At 55.7% G+C, this 27,979-nt stretch overlaps 1 protein-coding gene across 4 annotated transcripts; it reads right to left on the bottom strand.

Annotated features, from left to right (window-relative positions):
• Positions 1 to 602: 602 nt before the first annotated feature.
• Positions 603 to 27,950, bottom strand: Flnc (filamin C). 4 transcript variants are annotated; one of them, XM_048786081.1, is made up of 47 exons: positions 27,430 to 27,950; positions 22,998 to 23,246; positions 21,334 to 21,431; positions 21,030 to 21,180; positions 20,825 to 20,943; positions 20,531 to 20,608; positions 20,170 to 20,332; positions 19,837 to 20,037; positions 18,384 to 18,521; positions 17,880 to 18,006; positions 17,586 to 17,722; positions 17,171 to 17,364; positions 16,961 to 17,074; positions 16,216 to 16,359; positions 15,889 to 16,012; positions 15,605 to 15,765; positions 15,238 to 15,328; positions 14,975 to 15,144; positions 14,644 to 14,761; positions 14,288 to 14,550; positions 13,304 to 13,901; positions 12,495 to 12,668; positions 12,248 to 12,410; positions 11,838 to 11,998; positions 11,103 to 11,270; positions 10,898 to 11,021; positions 10,444 to 10,600; positions 10,178 to 10,367; positions 9,638 to 9,885; positions 8,717 to 8,816; positions 8,256 to 8,396; positions 7,839 to 7,967; positions 7,571 to 7,744; positions 6,810 to 6,971; positions 6,527 to 6,730; positions 5,924 to 6,076; positions 5,713 to 5,835; positions 5,336 to 5,578; positions 4,852 to 5,121; positions 4,612 to 4,752; positions 4,563 to 4,567; positions 4,105 to 4,120; positions 3,396 to 3,656; positions 3,120 to 3,296; positions 2,704 to 2,922; positions 1,644 to 1,853; positions 603 to 1,503 (listed from the first exon to the last, which is right to left on the bottom strand). In XM_048786081.1, exons 1-47 carry the CDS (start codon positions 27,782 to 27,784, stop codon positions 1,316 to 1,318), a joined length of 8,094 nt encoding a protein of 2,697 aa, XP_048642038.1. In that variant the 5' UTR covers positions 27,785 to 27,950; the 3' UTR covers positions 603 to 1,315. The 4 variants fall into 4 exon arrangements, with proteins under 4 accessions (XP_048642038.1, XP_048642035.1, XP_048642037.1 ...); XM_048786078.1 differs by lacking the exons at positions 603 to 1,503; positions 1,644 to 1,853; positions 2,704 to 2,922; ... (2 more) ...; positions 4,105 to 4,120; positions 4,563 to 4,567 and adding exons at positions 9,124 to 9,222; positions 9,991 to 10,014 and having other exon boundaries at positions 4,571 to 4,752; XM_048786080.1 differs by lacking the exons at positions 603 to 1,503; positions 1,644 to 1,853; positions 2,704 to 2,922; ... (2 more) ...; positions 4,105 to 4,120; positions 4,563 to 4,567 and adding an exon at positions 9,991 to 10,014 and having other exon boundaries at positions 4,571 to 4,752.
• Between the last annotated feature and the right edge of the window lie 29 nt (positions 27,951 to 27,979).

Here is a 27,979-nt window from a genome sequence, read left to right as displayed (position 1 = left end):
GCTGTCAACTGAATGGACATGGGGGAGGACCTTAGGGGCCTTTGTAGAAGAGGAACCTTTAGCAGCACCTCTCTAGCTGCAGCATGGAGGGTGGCTAGGAGCTGGCCAGGGCCCAGAGACTGATTCAGAGGCCGATGCCAGAGTCAAGGAGGAGGCCTGAACCAGTCAGGGCTGGAGGTGTAGATGCCACAGACCTAGTATGGGCCCAGGACCTGGAGTGAGGGTTCAGGGTTCCCAGGCACCCAGCCTGCCTGCTGTGCAAGGCTTCTTTACTGTTTGACTCAGCGGCCACTGGTCCTAATTTGAATAATACTCACCAGGTTAGGCCTTCCAGTAGCCCTAGGGCAGTCTTTCAGAACCCTGTCCGCTTCCCTCTACCATCCACCAACCTTCCAGCTAGCTGACGATTGAGCCCCACCTCCTCTCTTGTCCTTCAAGCTTCCTGCCAACATCCCAGACCTTCCGCCTGCCCCAGGCCCTTCACCTCGGCCTGGGTCAGTCCTCCTGGGAACAGCCATCCAGCCCCTGCCTCCCTGGGGCCTGATTTAGTGTCAGTGAACTAAGAAACCAGCCTTAAAGAGCACACGCACAAGGAACAGCCATGCCTCTGCGACAGCCGCGCTTTATTTGGAGTTTTCCACCTAAGTGGCTCCCAGCTGAGCCACATGATATGTGCAAAAAGTCCCCCCAGAAAGCTGGGCCTCGCAATGGGTAAAAAAGGCCCTCACGGGGCAGAGCTGTGCAACTGTAAAAAACAAACAAACAAACAAAAAAAGGCAGAGAGAGAAATCAGTTTCCCAGGAAGCCTGGCTTGGGCGAAGTATGTATTGCTTGAAGCCAGTCCAACGTAGCACTTGTTCAGGGACTGTTTTCTTCTCTGATTGTGCTTTCTTTTCCAAGTCCTTAACACTCTGGGGTTGTGGCCACCAGAGTGGCTAGACGCAGTCCTCAGGGACCAGGGCACCTGGCTGGCAGTGTGGTTTGAAGGTGATGACTTCTCACACATAGACATCCCTAACAGTGTTTCCCTGCTGGTCTTGGCCCCACCAAGAAACTCAGGGCTTCCCAGGTTGCCATCAAGCCACATTCAAGGGAGGGACACTGCCCTAAGACAGACAGGCCCTCCACCCCGCAAGGACACAGTAGGGTGGGAGGCTGTGCCATTCACATCACACCCAAGATAGGTGTTTGCAGTGTCTGACTCTGTGCATGTGCATCTGGGTGTGGCACGTGTGTGTGTGTGTGTATGTGTGTGTATGTGTGTGTGTAATTGGCCAGAGGTGAGGGCCGAGGCTGGGAGAGGCACTTCTGGGATTCAGGGCACATTGACTTTGAAGGGGCTTCCAGGGACACTTTCATCACCCCACTTGACAATGAGGATGTAGTCCCCTTTCTCCTTGACAGTGTAGGTGACATTGTACACTCGGTTCCCCATGTGCTTCACATACACCTCCTCGCAGGGGGTCTTGGGTCCATGCACACCCACCATCATCATGTTGGTGCCTGGAGAAGGAGGCAGAGAGGGAGGACTCGCATCAGCATCCCCCAAGCCACACCCCACTTTCCCAGGGCTCCTTGATCCCACCCCACACTTCCAGGCAAGCCCATCCTGAGGGATAGCCTCATCTCCCCCTGGAGCCTGCCTGCTTTGCTGCAGTCCACTGTGAAGGAGTTCTTCTGGCCCACAAAGGCCTGGGACAGCCCTGGGCCCCGCGTCACCACTTTGCTGGCATCTGAGGAGAACTTAGGGATGGAACTATAGCTGGAGCCACGGCTTGAAGATGACTTGGTCACAGTCTCCACCAGAACTGTGGATGTTTCATGAAGGCTGTGGCCTCCAGACAGCCGGGGACCTGAGGAGCAGAGTGCGTGGTCATGAGCCTGGTCAGAGGGGTTTCCCTAGACTGTAGGCCCTCAGTCAGCACTGACAGCCTTCTGGTCCTGTATCATGTGCTCCCACCTCCTGTCCTAACTATGGTATTTGAAGAGCACAGCCCCATTCCAAGTTAAATTTCCATGCTACCAGTGCCAATTCCTGCTTCCCTCTAGGTCTTGGCCTCAGATAGCTCCATCTCTCATCCTCCTAGCCTTGGTCTGAAAACTTAAGTTAACCCACAGAGTAACTTTTATTTTAAAAAGGAATGTATGTCCAGTTGGATGTGGTGGTGTACATCTGTAATCCCAGCAACTTGGGAGGCTAAGGCAAGAAGGTTGCAAGTTCAAAGCCAGCCTCAGCAACTTAGCGAGGCCTTAAGCAACTTAGTAAGACTCTCAAAATAAAAATAAAAAGGGCTGGGGATACTGCTCAGTGGTTAAACGCCCCAGTACCGGGGAGGGGTGGGGGGGAAAGGAATAAATGTCCAACAAGTCCTTTAAAGAGCTTCAGAAAGGGAAGCTGGCTAAACTTATTAGCAGCAAAAAAAATGAGGGAAACCAAGAGGAAGAAAGCTAAGCTAAAGCTTGAGGGTGTATTGCAAATAAAAGATTAATCAAGAGGTGGGTCAGAATAGAGAGGAAGAATTGGATTTTTAAAGGTGATTATGCACAACTTCACAGAATGGAATGCTATATAATCCGGGCCCACCTCCATTCCTGGTAAATTGACCATGATGTCTGTGGACAGACTGTGACAGATGTGAATGGGTACTGCAGCTGTCTAGGCTGGGCTGACCTGCATGGACCTCTCTGATCCAGGACACTCACCTGTCACCTTGGCTTTGAAGGGGCTGCCCACGATGTGCTGGGGACCACCATACTTGATGGCAATGAGGTAGTTACCAGGGGCCATGGGAGTGTAAGTGACTACGTGGCCCTCAGGACATTCCCGACAGTCCAACTGCACCTTGGAGGGGCCATCAATGGTGACAGACAAGGCCCCTGAGCCCGCATTCAGGGTATTCACAATGAACTCCGATGACACACCTAGAGACCAGAGGGAGCAAGACCTTAGGCAGGAAATGATACAGCCAAAAGCTGGACTAGGCCCCAAGCCCCCAGGCCCTCAGGCCCCCAGGGCAGCACAGTGAGGATTTGGGGGCTCAATGAGCATTGCCCTTATCTCCAAGGCAAGATAGTAATGATGCAAATCTACCCCTTCCTTGTAGGCTCCAGGCACTCACCAGTAGTGCCTCCCTCAAGCCCAGGACCATAGGCTGACACCAAGCCTGGGTCCCCAGCCTGGCTCTGCTCCCCAACGCGGATCTTGAAGGGGCTTCCAGGGATGTGGGCACCATTGAACTTGACATCGATGGAGTGGACACCATTCTCATGGGGGATGAAGCGGATGGTATGCTTATCTGTGGAGCAGAAGTTTGATGGATGAATCTCCCTTCTTCACCACCCCTTCCCAGGAGGGTCTGGCCTGGCAGAGGGTCACAGGGGCAGGGCCAGCTCACCACTATCCAGCTCAGAGACATAGCACTCTTCCACAGCACCTGAGGGTGTGTGTACCCTAGCATCAATCACACCCCGAGCACCATTCAGCTGCACTGCAAAGGATGCCGGCTGGTTCACCTTGAGTCCAGTTTCCTGCAAAGGCCACAGGGGACACTCAGAGTCCTGGGAGAATGGGGCTAGATTGGTCCTCTTTTCAGCCTGTCTCCTTCTGCCAGGCCAGCTGGCAGGGAGGGATGGAGGAGGCAGGGGCTGGTCTGTAACTCTCTGCATCCACACCTACCATGAGATGGGCACCACCCTAGCCATGCTGGGTTCAGCAGTGGATAAGGGATGATGTGTCCCTGTCCTGGATGAAGAAGCAGAGATCCAATACTATAAAGTGGGTCTGGTGGCAGAGAAGTGAGTGTTTGACAGTGCTGTGAGGGCTGCAGGCGCCCCGGAGGTCAAATGTAGAAGGCTGAATGTGGCTGGGCTGGCCTGGGGGCACTTCTGGGAACAGGTGAGCCAAGAAGGAGGACTAAAGGGAGCACTACAGAACTCTGGGGGAGGGGATTCTGGGCTGGGGATGGAGCCTGGTTCTAGAGTCAAAGGAGATATATAAGGGCTCCTGTGGGCTGACAGGACTTCCCTGAGGGGCAGCTGGAGGGGTATGGTGGCTTGGCCTTCTCCTGGCCCCTTATTTAGCAAGCTGCCTGTGTGTCCCTGTACACTTGATAAGGGTCTGCTTGGCACATATTCCCACATGACAGAAGTGAAGGAAGTCAGGTTCTCTCTACAGATCACAGCAGGACAAAGCAAACGGGTTCTCAGAAGCCAGGAGAGGCTGTAGCTAAGGCCCTGAGGCCACGTGCATTTGCCTAGGAATCCTTAGCCTCTCTGCAACCAGCTTGTTCTTATTTTGTATTGATTATATATATTATATATATATTTATTTTATATATATATATATATATATATATANGCTAGTCAGCACAGGTCCCAGAATCGGGGAGAGCAGGGACATAGCCACCCACTCCAGCAACATTCTGAGACAGATTCATTAGGTCCCAGCCCAGCTCTGCAGACACATTCCCTAGGGGTGGGATGGAAGAAGACCAGGCAGGGAAAGAGCAGGGGTAAGGCTTCCTGCAGTCCCCAGCATTTTCTCCTGGTCAGTGAGCAGAAACCCAGTCTGGAAAGTCAGGTTGGCTCAGCCCCAACCCCAGCATGGACCACTACCTGGCTCTTGGACAACATAGGAGACACCGCAGGAGCCATCTTTGCGGTCCTCAAATGCAATCTCCGCCTTGCTGGGACCCTCCACGGCGATAGACAAGCCCCCTGCACCTGCTTCTCGGGTCCAGATGCTGAACTCAGCTGCATTCAGGGAAGAGCAAGGGTGGCACTTAAGCACCACTGCCCTTCACACAGGCTTGGCCGTTCTACCCCAAACACTCACCTGGGCCTGCCCCTCACCTGGCACACCAGCCACACCTCGCTCCAGCCCTGTGCCTCCAGCACGCACTTTGTGAGCACCACCTTCACCCAGCGGCCCTACAGTGAACTGAAAGGGGCTGCCGGGCACATGTTGGCCACGGTACTTGACAGCGACTGTATGAGGCCCCATCTCCTGGGGCACAAAGCGCACGCTGTATGCACTGTCCTCCCCTTCAACGATCTCTGCAGCTTCGGTTTTGCCTGACGGGCTGGTCACCTGCGCAGTCATGTCCTGAGAGCTGGCCTCACCTGCAGGGTGGTGGGGGGACATCAGTGCAGCAAGGTGCTGACCCTGACCTCCCTTCTCAGTAGAGTCCCTCCTCTGCTCAGACCAGCCCTGGCTGTCTGGGACAAGTCTGCCAGGGTCAGGGCCTGGCTGATCTCACCCTCCCCTCCTGTCTCAGGTGACAGAAGGCCCAGCCTCCCTAGGTGGACCGGACCCAGCCCAGCACTCTCTGCTCACCCTCTTGCTGCCGGGTGATGCTGCCGAAGGAGCCCAGGCGTTCCCGGCCCAGGAAGTCCCCGAAGACAGCAGGGAACGGGTCCCCACCGACTTGAGTGGACTCCTCCACCCGCACCTCACGCTTGGTCTCCCCGCCCCGTGTCTTGCTGATCTCTGTCCGCTCTGTGCGGGTGTACGTGTGGCTGCTGCGTGTGAAGGTGCGAGTCAGGCGCTCCTGGGCAGACACCATCTGGAACCAGTTCCCTGTGAGACACCAGGGAGCCAGAGTGAGTACACAAGGTGAAGAGTTGGCAAGCAGAAAGGGGACCCTGAGCGCAGCTCTGGCCCAGCCAACTATTTCCCCACCACCCTGCCCCCTGAGCTCTTCCCAGCTCTACCTGGGATCTTGAGGTTGAGGTCACAGGTGCTGCCAATGGTGGCGATGGAAGGTGCCTGTCTACGTCGGGTGATGCTTTCCTTCATGCGGCCCTCACCAGTCACCTTCACAGTGAAGGGGCTTCCTGTGGGATGAAGGGTGGGTCAGATGCACAGACCACCCGGCTCTCAGCCTCCTCATCTGCCCCTGCCTAGCCCTGACTACAGCCTTACCTGGAACGTGCTTGTCAGCAAACTTGATGTTGATGATGTAGGTACCAGGCTCAGTGGGGCAGTAGGTGACTTTGCATGTGCCATCCTCCATGTCCTCACAGTTGATGTCCACCTTGCTAGGGCCTTCGATGCTTAGCCCCAGACCCCCATAACCTGGGGGAAGAATGAGGGTATTTCCCTCAGCACTACACCACCCACACCACACTGCTCTCCCTGCCCCAAGCTGTAGGCTCTGCCCAGAATGAATGCCCAGCTCCTATAGTAACCTCCAAGGAGAGAGTGGTACCATGGAAGGAGAAGGGATGAGCCAGGCACTGTCTGCAAGGGTCCGGGGATAGGCAGTCTAGAAAATTCCCTAAGGCAGTCCTCTTGGATTCCAGGGATTGAGGGACAAACTCGGGATGGTTGTTTTCTCTTCAAAGTGAGAAAACTGACAGGGGAATATTACTTTCCTCCAAATGGGTCTCACACTCTAAATCCCAACAGGGACTATGCAAGGAAGTTCAGGGAGAAGGGTATGACCAAGGGCATGCTGGATGGAAAAGAAGGACAAGTACCCTCTGGAGGGTTCAGCTGGAATGGGGTCACTGTGGCAAGAAGTACCTGCGTTACGGGTGTCTACGATGAACTCTGCCACCTGGAAAGTGTGTCCTTCTGAAAGGCCCTTGCCCCAGACCCGAACCTTGCTGGCATCCCCGATTTCAGATGGCCCCACCAGGATCTTGAAGGGGCTGTTGGTGACATGCTTGCCACTCTTGCGCACGCTCACCACGTGTTCCCCAACCTCCTTGGGGGTGAAGGAGATTCCTATGGAGAGAGGGTGTCAGGTAGAGCGTCCCTGTGAGACCCCCTCCCCCTAAGGTGCCTGTCAAGACCCCAAACTCACCAATGTGCCGGTTGGGCAGGCGCTTCAGCAGGCAGGGCTCCTCATTACCGGACGGGGCGCGGATGCTGGCAGTCAGCAGGCTCAAGTCACTCTCTGTGATCTTCAGTGACACATCCGTGGAGGTGCCAACGTTCAACTGTGAAGTCCTCATAGAGTCATCGCCTGTGGGGCAGTTGGGGCATAGTGCTATCATGACTCCAGGCAGGCCTTGCCCTTGCAGAACCCCCCAGGACAGACCCTGCTGGGCTCAACAGAGACCCAGGGCCACTCACAGAGGCCCAGGCCCGGAGACTAGTGTCTGCATTCACATTTGCTGCCAACACCACAAAGGGCCCTGCACCCCAATTCCCCATGGTTGCCTCAGTCCTACAGGGGCTAATCTCTAAGTGGACCCTTGTGTATTCAATCCCGAGTCAGGCAGTGCATTGGAAACAAGACCACACAGACCCCTTCCTTGCTGTGTGTTTCTCATCAAAATACTTAACTTCTTTGGGACAAGTTTCCTCATCTATCAAAAGGAATGACAATACCTAGCTTCTTGAGAGAAACTTGAAAAACAAAATGAAATGTCTTTCAAAGCACTGGGAGGCTGGATGTTTCTTGGCTGCTGCACAGAATAGTATTCCTACATTTATCCAAAAATGCCCTCCTCACCTCAGGGGGGGCATGGGCCCAAATCCCTGAGTGACTTGAACAGGCCGGCTTGCACATATGCTGTGTGCTGTGTGTTGTAGGCTCTGTCCCACCAATATCCACCCCACCTGTGATCTTGGCCGTGAAGGGGCTCCCTGGGATGTGCTTGTCATCAAAGCGCACAATGATGCTGTAGTCCCCAGGAGCCGTGGGCAGGTAGGACACTGTGCAGGTGCCATCCTTATTGTCCTTGCAGGTGATCTCTGCCTTTGATGGGCCCTCCACAGCCAGTGACAGACCCCCTGTAGGTGGAGGGGGGACTGAGATCAGAGATTCTGTCCTTGCCCCTGCACCTGACCTCCCTCCATCCATGTCCCCTGCCTGTGCGCTCCTCACCTTCTCCAGCATCCTTAGTGACAATGGTGAAGGTAGCTGGCTTGTTGACCATGCCATGACTCAGGCCTGGCCCATAGGCACTGACATGGCGGCTGTTGATGGCATCCACATAGAACTGCAGGGGGCTTCCTAGAGGGAGACAGAGACAGAGGCTGGGTCAGCACAGAGACAGAGGCAGCCTGTGTTCCTCTTTGCCCCAACACCTTCCAGCAGCCTACCTGCCAAGCCCTGTATCTCTGCCATAGGAACCTGGCTCATGGAATCCTACCCCCCACCAGGGATGTAAGGTTCCTCAGAGCCTCACGTGCATCTGCACATGGTAGGTTCTCAATAAATATTTATTCAAAGAAGGAAGGCAAGACTGACGTGGATGCCAGTTTCTCTTGCCAAATACAGCATGGCCCAACCCCAACTCACCAGGGATGTGGTTGCCATCATACTTGATTCCCATCTGGTGCAGTCCTTTCTCGGTGGGTGCATATCTCACTGTGATGGTACCGTCCTTGTTGTCTGTGATGTTGGGTCTCGCAGTCTTCCCGGAGGGCATCCGCACCTCCCCTGCAGGCCAGACACGGTTACAAGGGGGACCCTGGTTTTTCCCACTACAAGCCCCTGTTGTCCCAGGTCTTGCTTCTGTATGGCTCTGGTTTTACTCCAGAGGCAAGGCACCCAGTCACAGCCTGGAGTGGCAGATGAACCCTGAGCCAGGAGATAGATGCCTTGAGCCTAAGTTCTAGCTCTGCGCAACTTGCTGTATGACCTTGAACAGTTCAATTCCCCTCTCTGGGCCCCAGTTTTCATCTTTAGAACAAGAGGGTAGGCCTGGGGTAAGGTCTCTGCCCTCTGGGTCCTCGAGCCTTAGGGCCCCAGAAAGGTACCTGTGAGTTCCCCTTTCTGCACAGTGAAGGGGATGACCAGGTTGAAGGGCCTCAACATGGACTCCAATGGCTCCACAGGTACCACTGGCTCCTCTGTGGCCTGGGCAGGTGAGAGGAAATAGTCAGTGGTTGGGAAAGGCCTGGGAGTGTGACCTGCCACATGACTACCACTAGACAGAGCAAGGAAAGAACAAGATGTTAATGGTAAAACCTGAGAGGGAGGAAAACGTGCCAGCTGTAGGAGGAGAAGTGCCTTGCCCTGGTGGGGCTGCACCTGCCAGCCTCATGCCTGCCTGCCTTCCTAGAGGCCCCAAACCACGCCCCAGCCCTGGCTGTAGAAGAATAGAAGGAAGAAATGAAGAAAGGGAGAAGAGCAGGGTGAGGCCCGCCATGGGAGGCGGCAGTACCCAGTGTGTGGGGCAGGTGCCAGGCCGGGGAGGGACGTAGGGCTGGCGCAGCTGTGGCACTTCAGAGGGCTCCTCCACGTGGGGCAGGGGGTCACAAGCCTGGGGAGGCAAGGCATGGGGCACAGGATGTGGTGAGCCTACAGGACCAGAGCTGACTCAGAATTGCCCATGGACATGCAGCCTACGGGGGACACCCTGAGTACTCTTCCCTTGTTATCCTACAGAACCCCCTCTGGGGACAGTGGCCTGAGGGTTAGAGAAGAACACAGAGTTTCTGCAGAGAGGGCTAATACCACTGGAGCCTGAGGCAGCACTGTCACCTCTCACTTAGGGAGACTGTGGGAACAGCAAAGGCTTAATTCTGGAGCCCACTGGCCCCAGGATTCAACAGATGTGGGGACAGGTCATGGGATTCCTTGGGGACACCTTCTGGGATCCCTTACTGCTGCTAAGAGGGTATGGGCCCCGCCCTCTCCCAGTCGCCATCCAGCCCTGCCATGGCTGTGGAACTTACCAGCACATGGAAGGGGCTGTTGGGGATGTGCTCGCCTCCAAAGCGGATGGTGATGACATACTTGCCCGGCTCGGGCGCTGTATAGTAGATGTCAAATGTACCATCATGATTCTCAACCACATCCACATCAAGCTCTGCTCCATCTGGCGTGGATACTGTGCAGGTCACCTTCCCCTTGCCTGCTGCCTTAGCATCCACTGTGATTACAGTCTCCTCTCCGATCTGGATTCGTGGACCCAGGCAGGCACCTGCCACATGGAAAAGCCAGGTCAGGTCAGGAGCTGTGGGGGCTGCGCCCAGTCCTCTCCCTTCCCAGATCTCCCAGGCCCCCAGCAGAAGAGGAAGGCACTCACCCAGGCCATGGCCTCCAATGGACACTGGAAAGAGAGCCAAGTGTTAGGCCCTGTGGCACTCAGTAGGGAACTGGGGGTGGGAAGGGCTGGGGGACAGGATCTTTGGCCACAGGGACTGGGCTGCAGATCTGGATGTGCTTTGAGGAGGTTGGATGGAGAAGGGCAGGGATGTGAAGTGGGTGCCCACCTGTGACAAGGCACTTGCTGGCATCCCCAGTGGGCAGGGCATGGATGCGGAAGGGTGAGTAGGGAATCTCATCGCCGCCATATTTGATGGTGATGGTGTATCGACCACTCATGTCTGGCAGGTAGGACACGGTGTATGTGCCGTCCCCGTTGTCTCGGATATTGGCCTTCTTGGGCTTACCCTCAGGGTCCTGGAGAAAAAGCAGAGGTCAATGCCTGCCTGTGCCTACAGCCTTCCCAGGACAGAGGGGCTGCACCTGGACTCACCAAGATCTGCACAGTGAGCAGCCCCTCCCCAGCATCCCGAGCATCGATGGTGAACTCCACAGGCAGGCTGGCAGGGATGCCGGAGGCATTGAGGCCAGGGCCGCTGGCCCGCACCTTGCTGGCATCATGGGCTGGAAGCACTTTGATCTTGAAAGGGCTTGAGGGGAAGAAAGGATAGACAGTTGACTGGGGTCCCTTCTCATCTTACGCATTGAGTCCTTCCAACAAATGGACAGGAGTGATTACTCTGGTGCTAATTACAATGCCAAAGTCCCTAGGGCTGAGCTGCCTTAAGGGCAGTGAACTCTGGGGAAGACCAGGGCGGGGTAACCAGACTGAGTGAGGCTGTGACAAATGAAAGAGGTTCTCCCCAAAGTGTGGCACTGGGCCTGCAGGTGTGGCCCCCGAAGCAGCACTTGTGGCTCAGTAAGGAGAGCCCAGGGCCATCCCTTACCTGCGTGGCACCTCCTGGTCAGCGTACTTGACTGCTACTGTGTAAGGCCCATCAGTGGCAGGGGTATAGTGGACAGTGTGGGTGCCATCTCCATTGTCACGCACCTCTACAGGTTCAGCCACTCCTAGGCAAGGGATGCAGGGTCAGAAGAGTCTCCTGGGACCGCACCCTCCTTCCCTCCCATCTTGTTCCAGACATATTTTACCTGTGGGGCCCAGCACAGCCACCTGCAGGGGGGCTCGGCCAGCCTGACTGCAGTCCACTGTGAAGGTCTGGGGTACCCGGGCCCTGACACCGGCCCCCAATCCTGGCCCGGAGCACTTCACCTTCCCAGGATCGACCACGTCCTTCACAGGCACCCGGAATGGACTCCCTAGGAGAAAGACATTAGTCTTTATCTACCTGCCTGGGAGGGTCTCCCTGATGCCTGGAACTAAGGAGAGGCAGCTTCCCCTGCCTGTGAGATGTCCACAGGGAGGCCAGACAAGCAGGTGAAAATGCTTAGGAACTTGATAAAAACAACAACAACCAAAAAATAAATAAATAAACAAACTGGGCTGTAGACTAAGGTTGGGCAAGAGAGCAAGAGGGTGAAAGGCAAAAGTGGCCAGTGAGCCAGTGACAGGGCCCTAGACTGAGTAACTAAGCCCAGTGAGTGGACCTGCATGATCAAGGTCTGGCACTCCAGGCAAGGGCCTCTGGGAATTAACTGGAGGGGCTGCCACATTCACAGCACCCACTGCCCTGCCTCTTGGCCAGACTCAGAGTACCCAGGCCACCTTCCAGCCATCTGAGCTCCTGCTCCAACATGCTTCATGCTTTGGGGTGCTCCCTCTGCAAATCTGCACATCCATCTTCCCTTCAGTTTCCCCCTCATGAAGCATACATCCTGCCATCCTCCCTTGCCTTCCCTGAGCCTGTGCCCACCCTCTTTGCACACCTGGGATGGGCCGCCCCCCAAAGGTGATGTTGACGTCATAATCTCCAGGGGTGAAGGGAATGTACTCCACGGTGCAGCTACCATCTTTGTTGTCTTTGCAGGACATCTTAGCTTCTGAGGGTCCCTCGATGGCCAGGCCTAGGCCCCCAGTGCCGGCTCCCCTGCAAGATGATACCCTCATCAACTCTGCTAGGATCAGTGAGAAGGGCTAGAGAGGGCTGCGGGACAGGGGCAGCTAAGCGGGGAGGAGCTACAGGGGCTGACTAGGGATACTGGGGAGGTTTGCTCCTAGGTCACTCCAGAGAGAATGGGGAATGGTGAGGCACAGATAGAGGACAATTGAGAAACACAAGCGGCTCAGATCAAGGGGGCTACAGCCTCAGGTCAAGGTTAGACAAAGTGAAGGATACCTGGTTTCCACTGTGAAGCGATTGGCCTTGTTGACCAAGCCACCCTCCAGACCTGGCCCAAAGGCTCTGACACGGGTTGGGTCACAGCCCTCAGTCACACCCACTCGGAAGGGGCTCTTGGGTACAGCTACATCATCATACAGCACCTCCACCAGATGCACACCTAGAAGTCGGCCAGAGTCAGTCAGGGTCACAGCCCCCACCATCCCTGCCCTGGGCACATCATAATCAGCTCCCAGTCCCTTACCCTCTTCAAAGGCCGTGTACTGCACTCGGTAGGTGCCATCCCCGTTGTCAGTCACAAAGGTATCAGTCTTAGCGCCCGAAGGGTTGAGTACACGAGCTGTCACGTGGTTGCCACCTGTGGCTGTTAAGGATCTTGCATCCACAGTGAACTCAGTAGTCACCTCTCGCAGGACACCTGGATCCCACAGAGGCACACTTAGTATGGTGCCAGCCTTCATGCAGTCCCTCCTGACCCTCCCCTCCTCCATGCTGTTCCTCTAAGTACAGCCTGCTCACCCTCAGCACCCCCTGTGAGCTCCATGCTGCCCCCATGCCACTCCCTTCACCATTTGGTGACAATCTCCACCCACATCAGCTGCTTCACCTGCCCTGAAGGGCAAGTCTGAATCTTACATGCCTCTGCCTGGCCCATGCCCAGGCCAGGGTCTAGCCCCCTGCAGGCGGCCCATGTGTACCACCATCTCCTGACTGCCATCATCTACCCCAAACCTTTCTCTCTGTACCCTCTTGGGCAGGGTTCTTAGCTTTCTTGGATTAGGGATCCCTTGAACTGGTGAGTGCAAGGATCTCCCCAGAAAAATGCTCAGAGGCAGATATCATTTTTGTGACAAGAGCAGAGGCCAGTCTCCATGCCCTTATGGTCCCCTTCACTCCTTCTCTGGAGTATCTGAGCACCTATGGAATTGAGGCTGCCCCAGTCCTCCATTTTACCTCAGTCCTCAGCTCAGCTTCCCTCCCTCCCACTGACGACCTCACTCCTTGAATCCTTGACCTGCAACTTGATCACTGCTGTCTTTTCCTCTTACTCACCATGTGGCTCCACACCAGGCCCAGAGACCTTGACACCACTGGTGTCAACAGCTGGCTGCACATGGACACGGGTGGGAAATTTGGGGATGGGGTGGCCTCCGTATTTGATGGTGATAGTGTAGGTGCCAGGGAAGGCAGGGCTGTAGGTTATATGGTAGGTGCCATCGGCGTTGTTGTGGATCAGCACCTCGGCCTTGACGCCCGCATCTGACAGAATCTCAATGGTCAGTTCTGCCTCACCCGCCTCCGAGCAGTCCACAGTGAAGGTGGCTGCTTCTCCAGCCTTGCCACGTTCCAGGCCCGGCCCACTGGCCCGCACCTTGCTTGGGTCGAACACAGGCTGGATGGTGGCCTTGAAGGGCGAGCCAGGGATGTGGGCTTCAGCAAACAGGATGTTGATGGTGTATTCGCCTGGCTCTGTGGGCAGGTAGCTGACAGCACACGAACCATCACCGTTATCCTGGCACTCGATCTTGGCTTCGCAGGGGCCCTCCACCGTCAGCCCCAGGCCTCCTGTGCCAGCCCCCTTGGTGTCAATAGAGAATGGTGCAGGGGTGCCTACCAGCCCGCCCTTGAGACCAGGGCCATAAGCACAGACCTGGAAAAGGAGAGGCATGTGAGTTCCCTACCTCTGGCCTATCCCAGGCTGCATCACCTCCATGGCTGCCCACCTAATTGAGCACCTTCTACTGTAGCTACCACAGAGTGACTACTTAGAACAATTCCAGGTGCAGACAAGGAGGTAGAGAGATGAAATCATTTGTCCTATTTGTTGGACCTAGAATTCAAGCCCAGGTCTGATTCCAAGGCCAGGCTTTTAATAACTATCTCTATGGAAGGTCCTGACGTAGGGGATAGTCCTGGCCCTGGACCCTTGGCTGTGCCCACTCCAGGTACATAAGACCTTCTGGCCTCTATCCTCTATCTGTATGAATCATCTATATTCTACCAACTCCTGCCTCCAACCAGCTCCTATCTCCTCACCTTGGAGGGGTCAGGGGGCAGGACACCTTCCACAGCAAAGGGGCTTCCAGGCACTGGGTGTCCATCATAGGTGATGTCCACTTTGTAGGGCCCCTCCTCAGGGGGCATGTAGCGCACAGCCTGGGCATCAGCTCCACCCCCAGGTTCCAGCTTGCAGGGGATAGGTCGTCGGGAGGGTGAAGTCATCCGCACATCCAGCTGGCCCTGACCACCAGCCCCTCGTGTGTTCACAGAGAATGCCTGTTCCTGCCCCACAGCCACCTCTACATGGAGGGAAAAGGACATAGTGAAGAAGAGACTCCAGCCAATTCCACCCCAAAACCCCTCACTCCCACGGAAGTTCTTGCCCCACTTACTGCTGTTGAGGCCTTGAACTTTGACTTTGCTGAGGTCCAGTGGGGGTGCCACATTCACCACAAAGGGGCTTTTAGGGACAGGGTCCCCACCATAGGTCACTGTGACTGCCATATTGCCCTATTGGGTACAAGAGAAGGTCAGAACCAGGTGGCTTAGATACCACCTGGCAACACCGCATGGGCCTTTGTGGACCCTGAGGCTCAGAGAGCAAGAGAGAGGACTGGAGGCAGGAAAAGGAAAAGGATCCAGACCCGGGTCTATGAGATTGGAGGAGGGACACCCAATCCCTAGTCAGCAGGACAGGCGAGGGCATGCAGGAGTGGGACACACCTGCTGGACAGCAGTGTACTTGACAGTGTAGGAGTAGTCGTGGTTGTCTATGATTTCAAAGTCCCGCACAGCCTCGCCCTTGGCTGCCCCAGCAAATTGCACGTCCAGTTTGGCCTTGCCAGCTCCCTTGGTCAGCACCGTGAAGTGAGTGGGCTTTCCAACTTCCACGCCTGGGAGACCATCCAGAGGTGACAGTGAGGGCCTGGCAACCACTACCCCCAAACCCAACCTCAAACCAGCCCCACTCCCTGCCTGACACTCACCTGTGCGGTTTAGCCCTGGGCCCTCAGCCTTAACCTTACTAGCATCATGGGACGGGTCTACTTTGATGTGGAAGGGGCTGGCAGGGATCTCCTGGATGTGGAAAAGGCTTTGTCAGGACTTTACCCTGTAGAACACACCCCCGTGCCAGGCTAGATGCTGTCAATATGCCCCAGGGACCCAGTGGGACAAGGGTGGCCTCTGAAATAGTCCGCTAGTGTTCTGTGAGGCATGCTGCCCGCAAACAGGAGGGTTCTGGCAGCATCTGTGTAACTGTGCCTCCCCATCCCTGAGACCAGGTTTCCAGTTGTCCCCACAGACCTCCACCATGCAGGCTTTATGACTATTGATAACTGCAGGCTGGGGTACCTGGTTGGCAAACAGCACCATGATGGTGTAGTGGCCGGCCCCTGGGGGTGTGTACTTGACTGTGAAGGTATCGTTGTCATTCTTGATGATATCAAAGTCAATGTCAGCCTCTGCAGGGCCCACCACGCCAGGGGCACACTTGATACCAATGCTCACGTCACCTGAGGAGAGGCAGGCAGGCAGAGGCTGTGAGTGGAGCTCATCAGCCTCCCACACCAACAGTCACAGGAGCTGTGCCCAGGGGTGCCCCTCCCGCCTGGACCCCACCCCTGGGCTGCTCACACCTTGCCCTGCCTCGCTGCAGTCCACAGTGAAGTAGGTGGGCTCGTTGGCCTTGAGGCCTGTCTTCTCCACACCGGGGCCATACACCTTCACCCGCTCAGGGTGGCTCCCTTCTCCCACATTCACCTGTGGGCAGGGGTCAAGGCTCAGCTCAGTGCACCTCCCTCAAGGCCCAACCCTCTCCCTGCACCACCCATCACAGCCTCTTTGTGGGAGCCATGAGGCAGGAAGGATGGCAGAGGCCCAGGAATAGCCAAGGTCTGCTATGTGGGCCTGGCCTATTTCCGGGACCCCTGGCAACAGGCAGGGGGCAAACTTAAAGGACTCACCCTGAAGGGGCTCTTGGGTATGTTGACGCCTCCCCAGGAGATGATGATGGTATGTTTGATTGGCTTGGTAGGCACGTAGGAGCAGCGGAAGGTGCCGTCGCCATTGGGGATCACCTTGATGTCGATGGGGCAGCCATCTGCATCCTGTGGGCAGCACCCAAGCAAGGTTTGTAGTGGCATAGCCACCTCAGACAGTGCACTCCTTGCTGGCTTTAGCACCCCTTCTTTCCCACCTACTAATACCCACACACCCTAGCACTGTGGAACCCAGTGCCACGTGCTCTGTTGGCCAGGGTCCACCCTAGGAGCCAGGACACCAGCTTAAGGCTATCTGTAAGGCCTGTTCCCCTAGCCTAGGTTGCCTGATCTCTAAAATGTGTTGTTTGGGGAGAGGCTGTACTAAATTGATGTTCCTAGAATAGAATAAAGAGCCTTATAAAGAAGAATTGATCTCTTGGAGCCTCAAGACCATGTTCATTAACCTCTAGGGGTCAACAGACACCAGTCTGAGAAACTGACTTGAAACCAACTTCCTAGTTGGTGAAATCATCTCTCAATTGCAGATTATTAGTATGAATATGAGTATTTTTGTAAAATACGTTTTTAACATTAGCATCAGTAAGAAAACAGTTTTAAATTTCCCATAGTGCTTATGGGCCCATGACTACTGTGACTCTATATAACCTCCTTTTGAGAGGCCCCTGCCTTGGGTAATGACAGCAGTAGAGACTAAGCAGTGCCCTACCTGGGCATAGAGCTTCAGGTCTCCTTTGCCAGCTGCACGAGCATCAATGGTGAACTCGGCAGGCTTGTCCACGATGCAGCCAGTGGGCTCCAGGCCAGGCCCAAAGGCCTTCACCTATGTGGGCCAAGAGAGGGGGGCTGAGTTGGGGACTGGAAGAGGTCCAGTGCACCCCATTCCTGTCCTAATCAGTGTGCAGGAACTGGGACATACCTTGTCCGGGAAGCAGTCTGGTGGGGCTGGGTGGATGTGGGCAATGAAGGGCGAGTCACGGATGTCCTCGTCATCGCAGATGACATGCACAGCATACTCCCCTGGCTCTGTGGGCCAGTACCGCACGTCACAGGAGCCATCTCCCTTATCATCACACTCTATCTTGGCCTGTGAGGGCCCCTCAATGGAGAAACCTGGAGCAAGGTGGGGAGGGTCAGAAAGCCCAAGGCATCTTGGACTCTTAGGCAGGCACTACACCCCTCTCCCAACTTCCACCCCAGAAACCGTTATGTCTCACCTCCTTGTGTATCCTGATATTCCTGATTCCTACTCTCTGTCCCCAGTTAATCCCCGGCATCCCTCCCCATTCACACCTCTCCCCAGCATTCCTACCTTCTGCCACCCAGTCACTTACCCAGTGTCCCCACTTCTGTGCCAATGGCCTCCACCACAAAGTCAGCAGACTTGCCCACCTGGCCAGTCTCCAAACCGGGACCCCAGGCACGCACCTTCTGTGCTCCTGCCTCTGGGCTCACCTGGACCTCAAAGGGACTAGGACAAACAGGGAGCTGGTGTCAATGCCAGGAAGTACACCTGCCAAAGGCACCCCTCCTCTCTTCCCTCAAATCCCCATGCAGCTCACCTCCCTTACTCTCCCCCATGATGGTCCAGACAGAAAAGCATGGGGCAGGGGCAGCATGGTACTTACCTGCGGGGGATGGCATAGCCACCCCAAGTGATGGTCACCACGTACTTCCCAGGCACCACAGGGTAGTACTCGCACTCAAACACTCCATCCCCAGCCTCCCGCACCTTCACTGGCTCCTCAGTGCCCTCTGAAGAAGATGGGGATAGGGGTGCAATCAACGATCTGTGAGGCCCAGCTTCTCAATCCTCTCAAAGAGCCCTTGGGCCCCAAGCCAAACTGAGGGCAGTGCTACTAGTGGGTAGAGGTAAAACTCAGGGCAGGGACCACATGTCGTCCCTGTGCATAAGAGCACCATATAACACATAGGGTAGAGAGAATTAATCCCAGGTTGTAGACCGGGAGGAGTTGATGTACCTGAGATTCCATGGTGCCTCTTTGGAGTTTCTCCTGGGTGTGTGTGGTGCTGGTTATCATTGCCCTTAGATTGTCAGAACTATAGGCCATATTTCCTCCCTACACCCCACCCCTACCCCCAGTTCTTCAGCCCTGGGCCTTGGTACTCACTTGGCCCCTTGACTGTGACCTTGAGTTCACCACTGCCAGCACCCTTGGTGAACACCTTGAAGTCAGCCACCTCTTTCACACGCACACCTTTGGGCTGTAGGCCTCGTCCAGAGGCCCGGCAGGCATTGGGGTTGCAAGCTAGGGAGAGGAAGAAAAGGGGGGTCAGGGCCCTGGACAGATTCTTTGCTCCTTGTCACCATCCCCTCACTGTGCACAGGCTGTGGCTTCAGGCAACCCTGCCCTATGCTCTCTTATATTTCCATCACAATTGGAGTTGCTGGGAGCCAGGCTGGGCAGGAGGCTGGCTGTGGGCCCCAGGTCAAGAGGTTACAAGAAACCCTTTATGTGTGGTCCTTAGAGCTGGTGTCACTTTGGAGCAAGGCATGGTACAGCCTAGGCTGAGAGTGGGCTAAGAAAGACAGGGAAGGGCCCTTATGCACACCCAAGGCCATTGACCTAGAGCCATCCGGGCCTTCTCAGAAACATCATAGCAACCTCAGGAACTAAATCATGCCACAAAATATCCAGCAATGCCATGGAACAAGAGCTGTTCCATGTAACATAAAGCCTGACATGGAGCACGGACAATGCATGGGAACCAGACTGCCACAAAGCACTGGCAAGAGTGGGGATCTCAGCCTGATGCAGAATACACAAAATAGCATGGAACACATGATGCCACAAAATAGGCAATGATGTGTCATCCAGACCTACCTAGGGTGTGCCATAGGATGTAGGCAATGGCACAGAACCCAGGGCCTGCCACAAAACACATGCCATGGCCCAGAGCCTAAATTTTATCATAGAAATCATCAGGTAAATGGCAGGGAAGCTAGCTAGACCTCCTATGGAACACAGGCAGTAGGGCAGAGAGAATTAATCCCAGATCAGAACCTAAGCCTGTCATAGAATGCCACAGAGTAGGGAAATGAATCTGCACTGTGTGGACCATGCCACACAGCATGGGTGAGGCCAGTCAGTTATGGCCATGCCTGGCTCAGCCTCTGCTAAGTACTAACATGGTGCCACTCTCTTGGTCTGGTGCTCGGTGGAGTATGGAAGGGAGAGGAGACAGCCAGAGTTGAGTGCAGGAAAAGAATTGGTGTGTGGGGGGGTCATCAACTGAGGGCCTGATGAGTGGGTTGCGGCTAACTATGTGTGGTCCTGCTGCTTCCCCCTCAAGGGCTCCATGTGCCACCTACTCTAGTTTCCTTCCATGGTCTCCTGACCCTCCTCTTACCCATTCCAGGATGCTCAGGGTGGGTTCATGATAAGGGTAAGATCACCCAGAGCTCTCCCTAGCTGCTCCTTCTGCTCATCTCAAGCCCGGCTACCTGCCCCAACCCTGTGGATTAAGTGCCTCACTTTCCACCAATTTGGCAGAATTTGGTGACAGGTCTCTGGATTTTGGCTTTCATGAGGGTTATTGTGAAGATCAGTGAAGGGTCCTTACCTTCTGCCACATGAACAGGGAAGGGACTGCGGGTAATGGGGGCACCAGCGAAGGCCACATGCACAGTGTGTGGCCCCTCCATCACAGGCCTATAAGTGCAGCGGAACGTGCTGTCGCCCTTGTCCTCCAAGGCCACCTCTACTGTGTCCTGTCGGCCCTGTGGGTCTACGATCACCACAGCAACATCACCAGTGCCAGCCCCTATGGTAACAAAGGATACCATCAGTGCCCACTCTGGAAACACACAGCTGATCCTCATCCTGAGACCACCCAGGTCCCCATTCACACACATACCCATATGCCATCATGGCTGCCTGTTTAATGTGCCCTTACCCGCAGTGTAGATGTCAAAGTAGGTGGGTTTGTTGGCCACATTACCCACAGGTTCCAAGCCAGGGCCACGGGCTGACACCTTGTTGGCATCCCCTAAGGCCATGCCCACATTCACTTCAAAGGGGCTACGCTCAATATTCTGGCCAGCAAAGAGCACAGTCACCTGGGGATGAGGGGTCAAAGGTTAGCTACTAGGGCAGACCAGTTCTGAGAGGGGATAGAGGGGCAGAAGAGAGCCAAGGAGGGCAAGAGATGGATGGCTGGTACATTGGGAAGGGGTGGGTTGTGGGCTGAGGGGGTCCATTTAGTCACAGCCATGAATGAGGATGATGGGAGGGCAGGAGGGCCCACTGGGAGATACCTTGTGTAATCCAGCGACCTTGGGCACATAGGAGACAGCATATGTGCGGTCCTTGTCATTGTTGGGAACCACCTTGGCCTATCAGGAAGGAAAAAGATCGAAAACCACAGTGGTTGTAGCCCCACCTGATCCCATGGTGCCCAGGGCTCCCCAGCCCCAGGAAGTCCCCATGGTATTGCCTTCCTAGCCTCCAAAGCACAATGGGTGGCTTTGGCAGCCACCTCTAGGCCATTCCTGCTGTTGGTCCCATGGCTTCTGGTTCCAATCCCAACATCTCCAGCAGCCTCTCCATACCTCCTCAGTGTGGCCCTCGGGGTCCTCAATGTAGACCAACACTTCACCCACGCCTGCATCCACTGTCTGCACGGTGAAATGTGCAGGCTGCAACACGGTGTTGCCCTGAGGCTCGATGCCTGAGGGGCAGAAGCAGAGCTCAGATTACCAGGGGATCCTACGTGTTCCCAGTTCCCCAGGGGGGTTCTCAAGGCTCAACACTAACCAGGCCCGTAGGCAATAGCTTTCTTTGGGTTCAGCTGCTTAGATCGAACAGGGGCACCAGGTTTTAGTTTGGCCTTGGGGAACTGGGACAGGTAGGTCATGACAGAATGCTCATCCACGTTGGGGTCCACGATCTCCTCAGGGGCAATCACCTGCCACAGGAAGGAACAATGTTTACATGGGCTCCCCACCTACCCAGAAGCCCCAGTTCTTACCTGCATCCTGGCCAGGTATGCTTATAGACCCAACCTCCACCGCTGCCCCTCCTGCCCCTATGTCCCACCTCACCCCATATGCCAGTGTACCTGGGGCACCCCGAGCCAGTCGTCTGCCTGCTGCATGGCTTCTCGAGCGTTCTGCACAGGCTGGTTGGGATCCCAGGCCTCCCAGTCAGGACAGAGGCCTGGAGAGATGGTGGAAGGAGACAACAGTTAGGGGAAACCAACCAGCCAGAGCACGGAGGATGTGTTCACCTAAGTGAACTCCCTCAGTACCTGTGACTTCACAACCCTTCTGGCCAGCTCTAGGCCCCTGACCAGCCAGGTTCTGGCTGCCCCTGACATCCCAACTCATCACGCTCATCACTGGGTAGGCACAGCAGCCCTCACTAGCACCAACAATAAGCCCTTTCTGCCCTGGTTGACGCAGCCTGGCACCAGCCCTAATAGCCAGCCTCCTGCCTGCCCAGGACCCAGTAGAGACCCTGAACACAAACCCCCACGAGGGACCCTTTCCCAGGTCCCTTTTGCCTCATTCCAGCTGCCTCAGGGGTAGGTAAAAGAGGTGAGCACCCTTTCCCACACAGGCTTCTGATCTGTCCCTTCACAGCTGCCCTGTAATTCCAGCTCTTCCCACACTTCCCACACCAGCCTTAGAGCATCCCTCTCTCTTACTAACTGCCACTTGGGGAAACTGAGGCACTGAAAGGCTTGTTGGAAGAAAATAAAGTCTTCTTTATGGCCATCAAGAGCCCAGCCTCCTGTCAGAAGGTGCTGAGGCAACCCCAGATCACCCTGTAAAGGGGTGCAGGGTTGGAGGGGCTTAGTCCAGGACAAAGCTGGAGGGGGGCAATGAGCAGCGGTGCAGGGAGGGAGCCAGCTCAAAGGCTGGAATCCATGACTGGCTGGAACAGCTGAGGTCACTGCTGGCAGCCACACCAGTCGTGGGCAATGGCTCAGCAGCTGGGAATGTTTCCCAGGAGGCACCCCCCGCCTCCCACCCCTGCTCCCCAGCTGACCCCAGAGTGGGGGAGGATTCCCTGAGGGACTGTGACTCCTCAGGCAGGCCCAGAGACCTAGGTTGGAAGAAGACCTTTCTTCTGAGAGAAGGGTCAGGAAGGAGCTGTCAACAGGTGGGGCTCTGGCTCATACTGCCTTAGTTTTTTTAGGGTCCTGGTCTTCTCCACCTGATCAGTCCAGGGTCTACACCTGGAGGAGTGGAGCTAGGTCACCTGTCACTGGACAGTACCTTGCTGCCTCAGCCCATACCATCCTGAGTTTCAACTGCTTCTCAAAGCTGATCTCACAAAGAAGAGGCCTCTCTGGGTCTAACTGGGACCTTCTTGCTGCAAGCCCCACTCCATCTCCCCTCTCTCAGCTCAGTGGGAATGGTGACCATGTGGCAAAGTAGGCAGCTCATGGAGCAGGGAGTCCAGGCCTTGGGCTCCAGGTACTTTTGCCACAAACTGTACAATCATAGACAAGTCACTGGCCCTCTCTGGACCTGGCTGTCCTGGCCTATAAAATGAGTTTTAAACATTTTCCTGTCCCTGCAGAATATAGTCCACCCATGGGGTAAGACCTAATTCCAGCAGTGATTCCTGGCTAGAGGAGTAACCCTCCCCCCAGGTGATCCTGACCCCCCCAGGCCCTGGGGTGTACATTCTGACAACCATAAGCCTCAGCACCCCAGCTCATTCCCACTGTCCTTCTAGGCTAAGGGCTCCATGGTATGCCCACTGCCTACTTACCAGGAGCACAGTTGTCCACAAGAGCACCCAGAGCCTTGCCGTCTTGCCAGTCTCGGTTAAAGTTGGTGATGGGCAGCTGGGGCACCTTGTTCTGGATCCAGCCAAGCAGACGCTGCTTAGGTGTCTGTTTGCGGGCATCCTCATCATCCTCATCCTCCCACATGGGCATGGAGATGGAGTAGTGCAGGATCAGTGTCCAGATCAGGCCCAGGATCAACTTCAGGTTCCCATCCACAATAGCCTTGCTGTCTGCAAAGCACAGGGAACAAGCTGGCTCAGGAGGGACCTTAAGGTCAGACTCCTTCCTCCAGAATTTATCCCTTTCTCAACCTACCAAATTCCCTCTAGCAAGGCCTGGCCCAGAATGACAAGCCCTCTCTGGGTGCCAGCTTCAGAACCAGGCTGTACCTCTCTGCTCCTGTGCAGGTATTTCCACCTCTGCTGTCATACTTGAGTCTGCCTCTGATCTAAGCAAGCCATCCTGCCTTTGGCCTTACTGGACTGCAGTTCTCTTGGGGATACACACTATTTCATTTTGTTTTTTTAACCACCTAACTGACATACAACAAATGGCATATATTAAAGAATACAATTTGAAAAGCCTTGAAAATAGGCATATGCCCACAAAGCTACTGTTACCAATCAAAAATAACTGGCACAGCCATCACTGCCCAAATTTCCTTGTACATACTCCCTCTTGTGATCCCTTTCTCCTGCCTGTCCTTGTTCCATCCTCCCAGACAACAACTGATCTGCTCTCTGTCATACAGATTAGTATATATATTTTCTAGGATTGTGTATAAATGGAATTATACATTAAAAATACAAATTTATTGGTCTGGCCTAGAACTTAGGAGGGTCTCAACAAAAATGGTTGAATGAAATACTTTAAATCTTAGAGAGGAATGTGATCTGTTCCATTCCATTCACACTCTACCCCAAAGGCCATAAGGCTTTTGGAACAATGGGGTTCTGGGAGGAGGAAAGGGTACACTGCATGCTCAATAAGGCTTGGAAATTGTGTTGCAAAATGCTGGGGGCCAGTCGGATCTCACAAGTGCCAGGGGAAATGTCACTCATGTGGGTTCAAGTGTCAGGCTCAGACATAGGCTATCCACTATCTTCTCTGACCTGTTTTCCTAAGATTTTAGAGACCCAACTCCCCTTTAATAGTCAAAGGGAAATGTTCAGGAGGGGAGGGGGCTAGAGTGTAGATTTTGGAATCCAGCTTATTTGTAAAGGATAATGCAGGTCTGAACGCATCAGCTTCCCTGAGCATTGCTCTTAGGAAGCAGGGAGTGGGTGGAAGACTCAGTCTGGTTTATTGATGCTGCCTGATGAGAGAAGGTGGAGCTGGAGGCTCCCCTTTCCTAGATCTTGGGGGAGGGTATTAGGAGACAGGGGTCTGGGGAACCCCTGGCATCCCCCCTCCACTCCACCTGGCCCTGAAGGAAGAATCTCTTGGCCTCTCTGGCCCTAGGGCTTAGCCCTTCAGCTCTCCCACCCTTCACTGATTCATCCTTCCTTCCCCAGCAGCTCCCCAGCCCACCCCTTTCCCCTGGCTTCCCTGCAGCACAATGGTTTGGCAGCTCTCGGGTTCCATGACACACTCACTGCCGGCCTCCTGTGCTTTCACTCTTTCAAACACACAGGCCCACAACACTTTCACACAATCTGGACGTCCCAGTGCCCCCAGCCATTCATGGCCCTGACAGCCTCCAAAGCTAGGGTCTCACACACCCAGAAGTGCTTCTTACAAACTGGAGCCAGACCCTGGGAGGGAGGCCTTGAGGCTTCGGGATGGGGGTGGGTGAGGTGGACAGGGGGTCATTCATGTTTGCTGGAGAGAAAGTTTTTCCCTAGCAACTGGCCCTGGGCCAGACAGCAAGTGGTCCATGGCTTAGGGCAGGAGAGAGGCATCTGGGCCCAGAGTCCCACCCTGGGAGCAATGACCTTCCTCTCCCGCCTCCCTCTCGGAGGCCAGGCAGAGGGGAAGAACTGTATTCTACCCAGGCTTCTTCCTGTGCAACAACCCACCAAATCACCATTCCCTCTGCCTGGGGATACCCCCAAAGGGATGGGAGGAGCCAGACAACTAGTCCTGGACACCCCTGCCTGGGGAGGGGGGGGAGTGGAGAGAGGAGAGAGAGGGCTGGGCCAAGGGAGGTGCTGGGACAGCTGCTGCCCCCTCCAGCCCCTCCTTCGGCTATTGGCTCCCGGAGAAGGAATAGCAACTGGGGAACAGCTGCGGGACAGGGCTGCCTCATAGGCCTCTTTGTTCAGAGGGGCTATCGGGTGGTGGGGGCCTTCACAGGGGTGCTAGGAAAGAAAAGGCACACAGCTCCTTCAACCCGGCCAAGGACCCCACCTCCAGCTCCCACTCCAGGCCCTGACTTCCCTTCTAGGAAGACAAGTGGACCGTCTTTGTGATCCGTGCTCCCTCAGGTGCCCAAATGTTCAGTTTCAGTCCTAAGACAATGCCCAGGAGACTCCCCGGATGGCCCCTTCCCACCAATAAATGGAATGGGAAGCCGGACGAAGCAGGATGCCCCCCTCCTCCACTGTGGGCAGTTCCTTTCTGTCTCCTGGGGTCAACCAGGCTGGTGTCTCAGCCCCTCCCCGCAGCCTCACCCCAGCCCAACAGCTGAATTGCTGACAGCTTATCTCATCAGCGGGAGTGAGCCACTTGGCCCAAAGGGGGTTCAGCTCCCCTTCCTCTCAGCAGGAACCCAGGGAGCTTCCCTCCCGCCCCCAAACCAGTGCTGGCTTCTTCCCCTCTACTCGGATCCGGCCCCTCCATAGCTGAGCCAAGGGGGGCTGGAGCCAGGCACCGACATGGGGGAGGGGAGAGGTGCACAGGGGAAGGATGAGGCCTAGAGAGGGGCCCGCTGCTCCCACAGCTGGGAGGGAGGGGAGGCTGAGTGGTTTCTATAATGTTTTGCAGAGGCCTCAGTCCTTCCCCTGGAGACCCACCTGGGACAGTCAGTCCTACTTTTCAAATCCCAGCATGGAGTGTGATGATGACCCCAGGGCTGGTTCATGTGTGACCCACCCCCCTAATTCTTCTAGCCTTCAGCCCCACTACACACACCAGGGTCCCCTCCCCCACCCCTTGCCCTCAAGTTTGTCCTTCTGGAAAGCTCAGAGACAACTGCTGTGTCACGGAGACAGGGCTATTTCCAGGCCACGGCAGGAGGGGGTGAGGGGTGGCAGTATTGGGACAGGAGGAGGTAAGGCCTAGGGAGGAGACTGGACAGAGCAAAGGGCCCCAGACTGACCTCAGCTGCTAATTCAGGAGGGCTGGAGATGGCCCTGAGGGAAAATGAGGGTGTACAGGCATCCAGTTATCTAGACAAGACTCTGGGACAGCCTGTGTGGGGGCACCTAATCCCATGTACAACTTCCCTAGCGCTGAGGCCGGTCAGGGGGCCCTTTCTTAACACAATAGAGCTCTCATGAACTCACTACAGGGGTGAGGTGGGAGTCTGTCCCTGGCCTCCAGCCTACAAAGAAAGGACAGGTTATAAGGGGCGAGGCAGCCTCTTGCCACTGGAAGCCTACCCTGGGAATTCTGGGCCCCCAGAGCTAGAATGCCTCCCCACCCCCACCCAGCACTGACACACCTTCCAAATCTGGTTACACTCAATGACTTCCTCCCCTCTGCAGGACTTCCCCTCCCTCCTCAAAGCCCAGACTGTTAGCTACAGCCAATCCCAAGCATAGGCAGTGGGTTGGGGCAGGGCAAGGACAGGCAGGAGCCCCCCTCCAGGGAAGGCTAAAGCAGGAGGGCAGGCAGGGGTTAAGGTTCCCTGCCTTAGCTCAGTGCCTTTTTAGGTTTCTGAGGCTGGTCTCTGCCTGCCCCATCCCAGGACTGAACCCAGCTGCAGAGCACATGCCTACAGAGGGCCTCAGTGGAGCTGACAGGCCACCAGCTTTCCTGGGCCTCTGAGCTCAGAGAGAGATCCAGGGGGTGGTCAGGATCTGTTTTCAGTCTGGTCTTCCCCTTGGAGGGGCTGGGAAGCCATTTGCTTTTTTGGGATCCGGGGTATACCCCCAGAATCAGCTATGGGTACTGACCCTTTTCTCTCAAGCATGCATAGGAGCTGTTCAATGGAAGGAAAGGGGACAGCGAGGGAAGCAGGTTGGTGGGAGAGCTCATGGGGAGGTTGTAGCTGCAGGGCTCAGAAACCGAAACCTCAGGACTTCCCAGGCCACTCAGGGAGTGCTCATTGTCCTGAGAGGGGTGTCAAGGTAGTGCCCAGGTGGTCTGCATTGGTGCGGGCGGGGGAGAGACCAGGCCAGGGTCCTCCCCCTGGTCCCCATTCCTATCTCATCTCTCAGATCCTGATGGGCCCACCCCGCACCTATGTCCCCTACCCACTTGGGACCACCTCTTCCCTATTGTGACCATGCCCTCATCGCCCACACTGACCGATGGACACGAGCTTGATGTGCTCGCGCTCCAGGAACTCAAGGGCCACAGATACGTTCTCCAGCTTCATCTGGCGGAAGTTGGGACGCGGGTGGAACTTGCGGTACATGCGCTTCTGACTGAGCACCTCAAGCAGCGCGATGAGGCGCAGCCCGTCGCTGAGGTCGCGCTGCAGGTCGGTCAGGCGCTTGCCCACGCACTTGAGGTGCTCGTTGCACCAGCGCGTAAATGTGTTCTGCTGGATCTTCTTCCACGGAGCGTCCTCTGCTAGGTCCTTCTCTGTGGACGGCATCTCGTCCGCCTCGTCGCCCAGGCCGAGGCCGGCGGCGTCCGAGTAGCCACTGTTGTTCATCATGTTGTCGCGAGCGGGGACGGGGGTTGCGTGGGCTGGGGGCTTGGACTGCGGGTGCTAGCGGATGCTGTTGGGCGCTGTTGGGCTGCGACCGCGGGACTCGCTGTTTTGCGCTGCGCTCTCTTCTCCAACTTCTCTTGCGCCCTGGCTGACCGGGGTTCTGTGGGCCTCCTAGGCTCCTCTAAGGCTCTCTGGCTC

Source organism: Marmota marmota, unplaced genomic scaffold, assembly GCF_001458135.2.
Source record: "Marmota marmota marmota unplaced genomic scaffold, marMar, whole genome shotgun sequence".
Classification (NCBI taxonomy): Eukaryota; Metazoa; Chordata; class Mammalia; order Rodentia; family Sciuridae; genus Marmota; species Marmota marmota.
The sequence above is the reverse complement of the archived record's forward strand: the minus strand, read 5'-3'. Positions and strand labels throughout refer to the sequence as shown.

What these genes read in the sequence shown, in the direction of transcription:
- Flnc (XM_048786081.1), bottom strand. Translation starts at nt 27,784, where the DNA reads ATGATGAACAACAGTGGCTACTCGGACGCCGCCGGCCTCGGCCTGGGC. An exon ending in GCAGAAAGGGGAACTCACAG is followed by an intron (nt 8,397 to 8,716) that starts GTACCTTTCTGG and finishes TCTGGCCTGCAG; the next exon opens with GGGAGGTGCGGATGCCCTCC. An exon ending in TGTCTCTGAGCTGGATAGTG is followed by an intron (nt 3,297 to 3,395) that starts GTGAGCTGGCCC and finishes TCTGCTCCACAG; the next exon opens with ATAAGCATACCATCCGCTTC.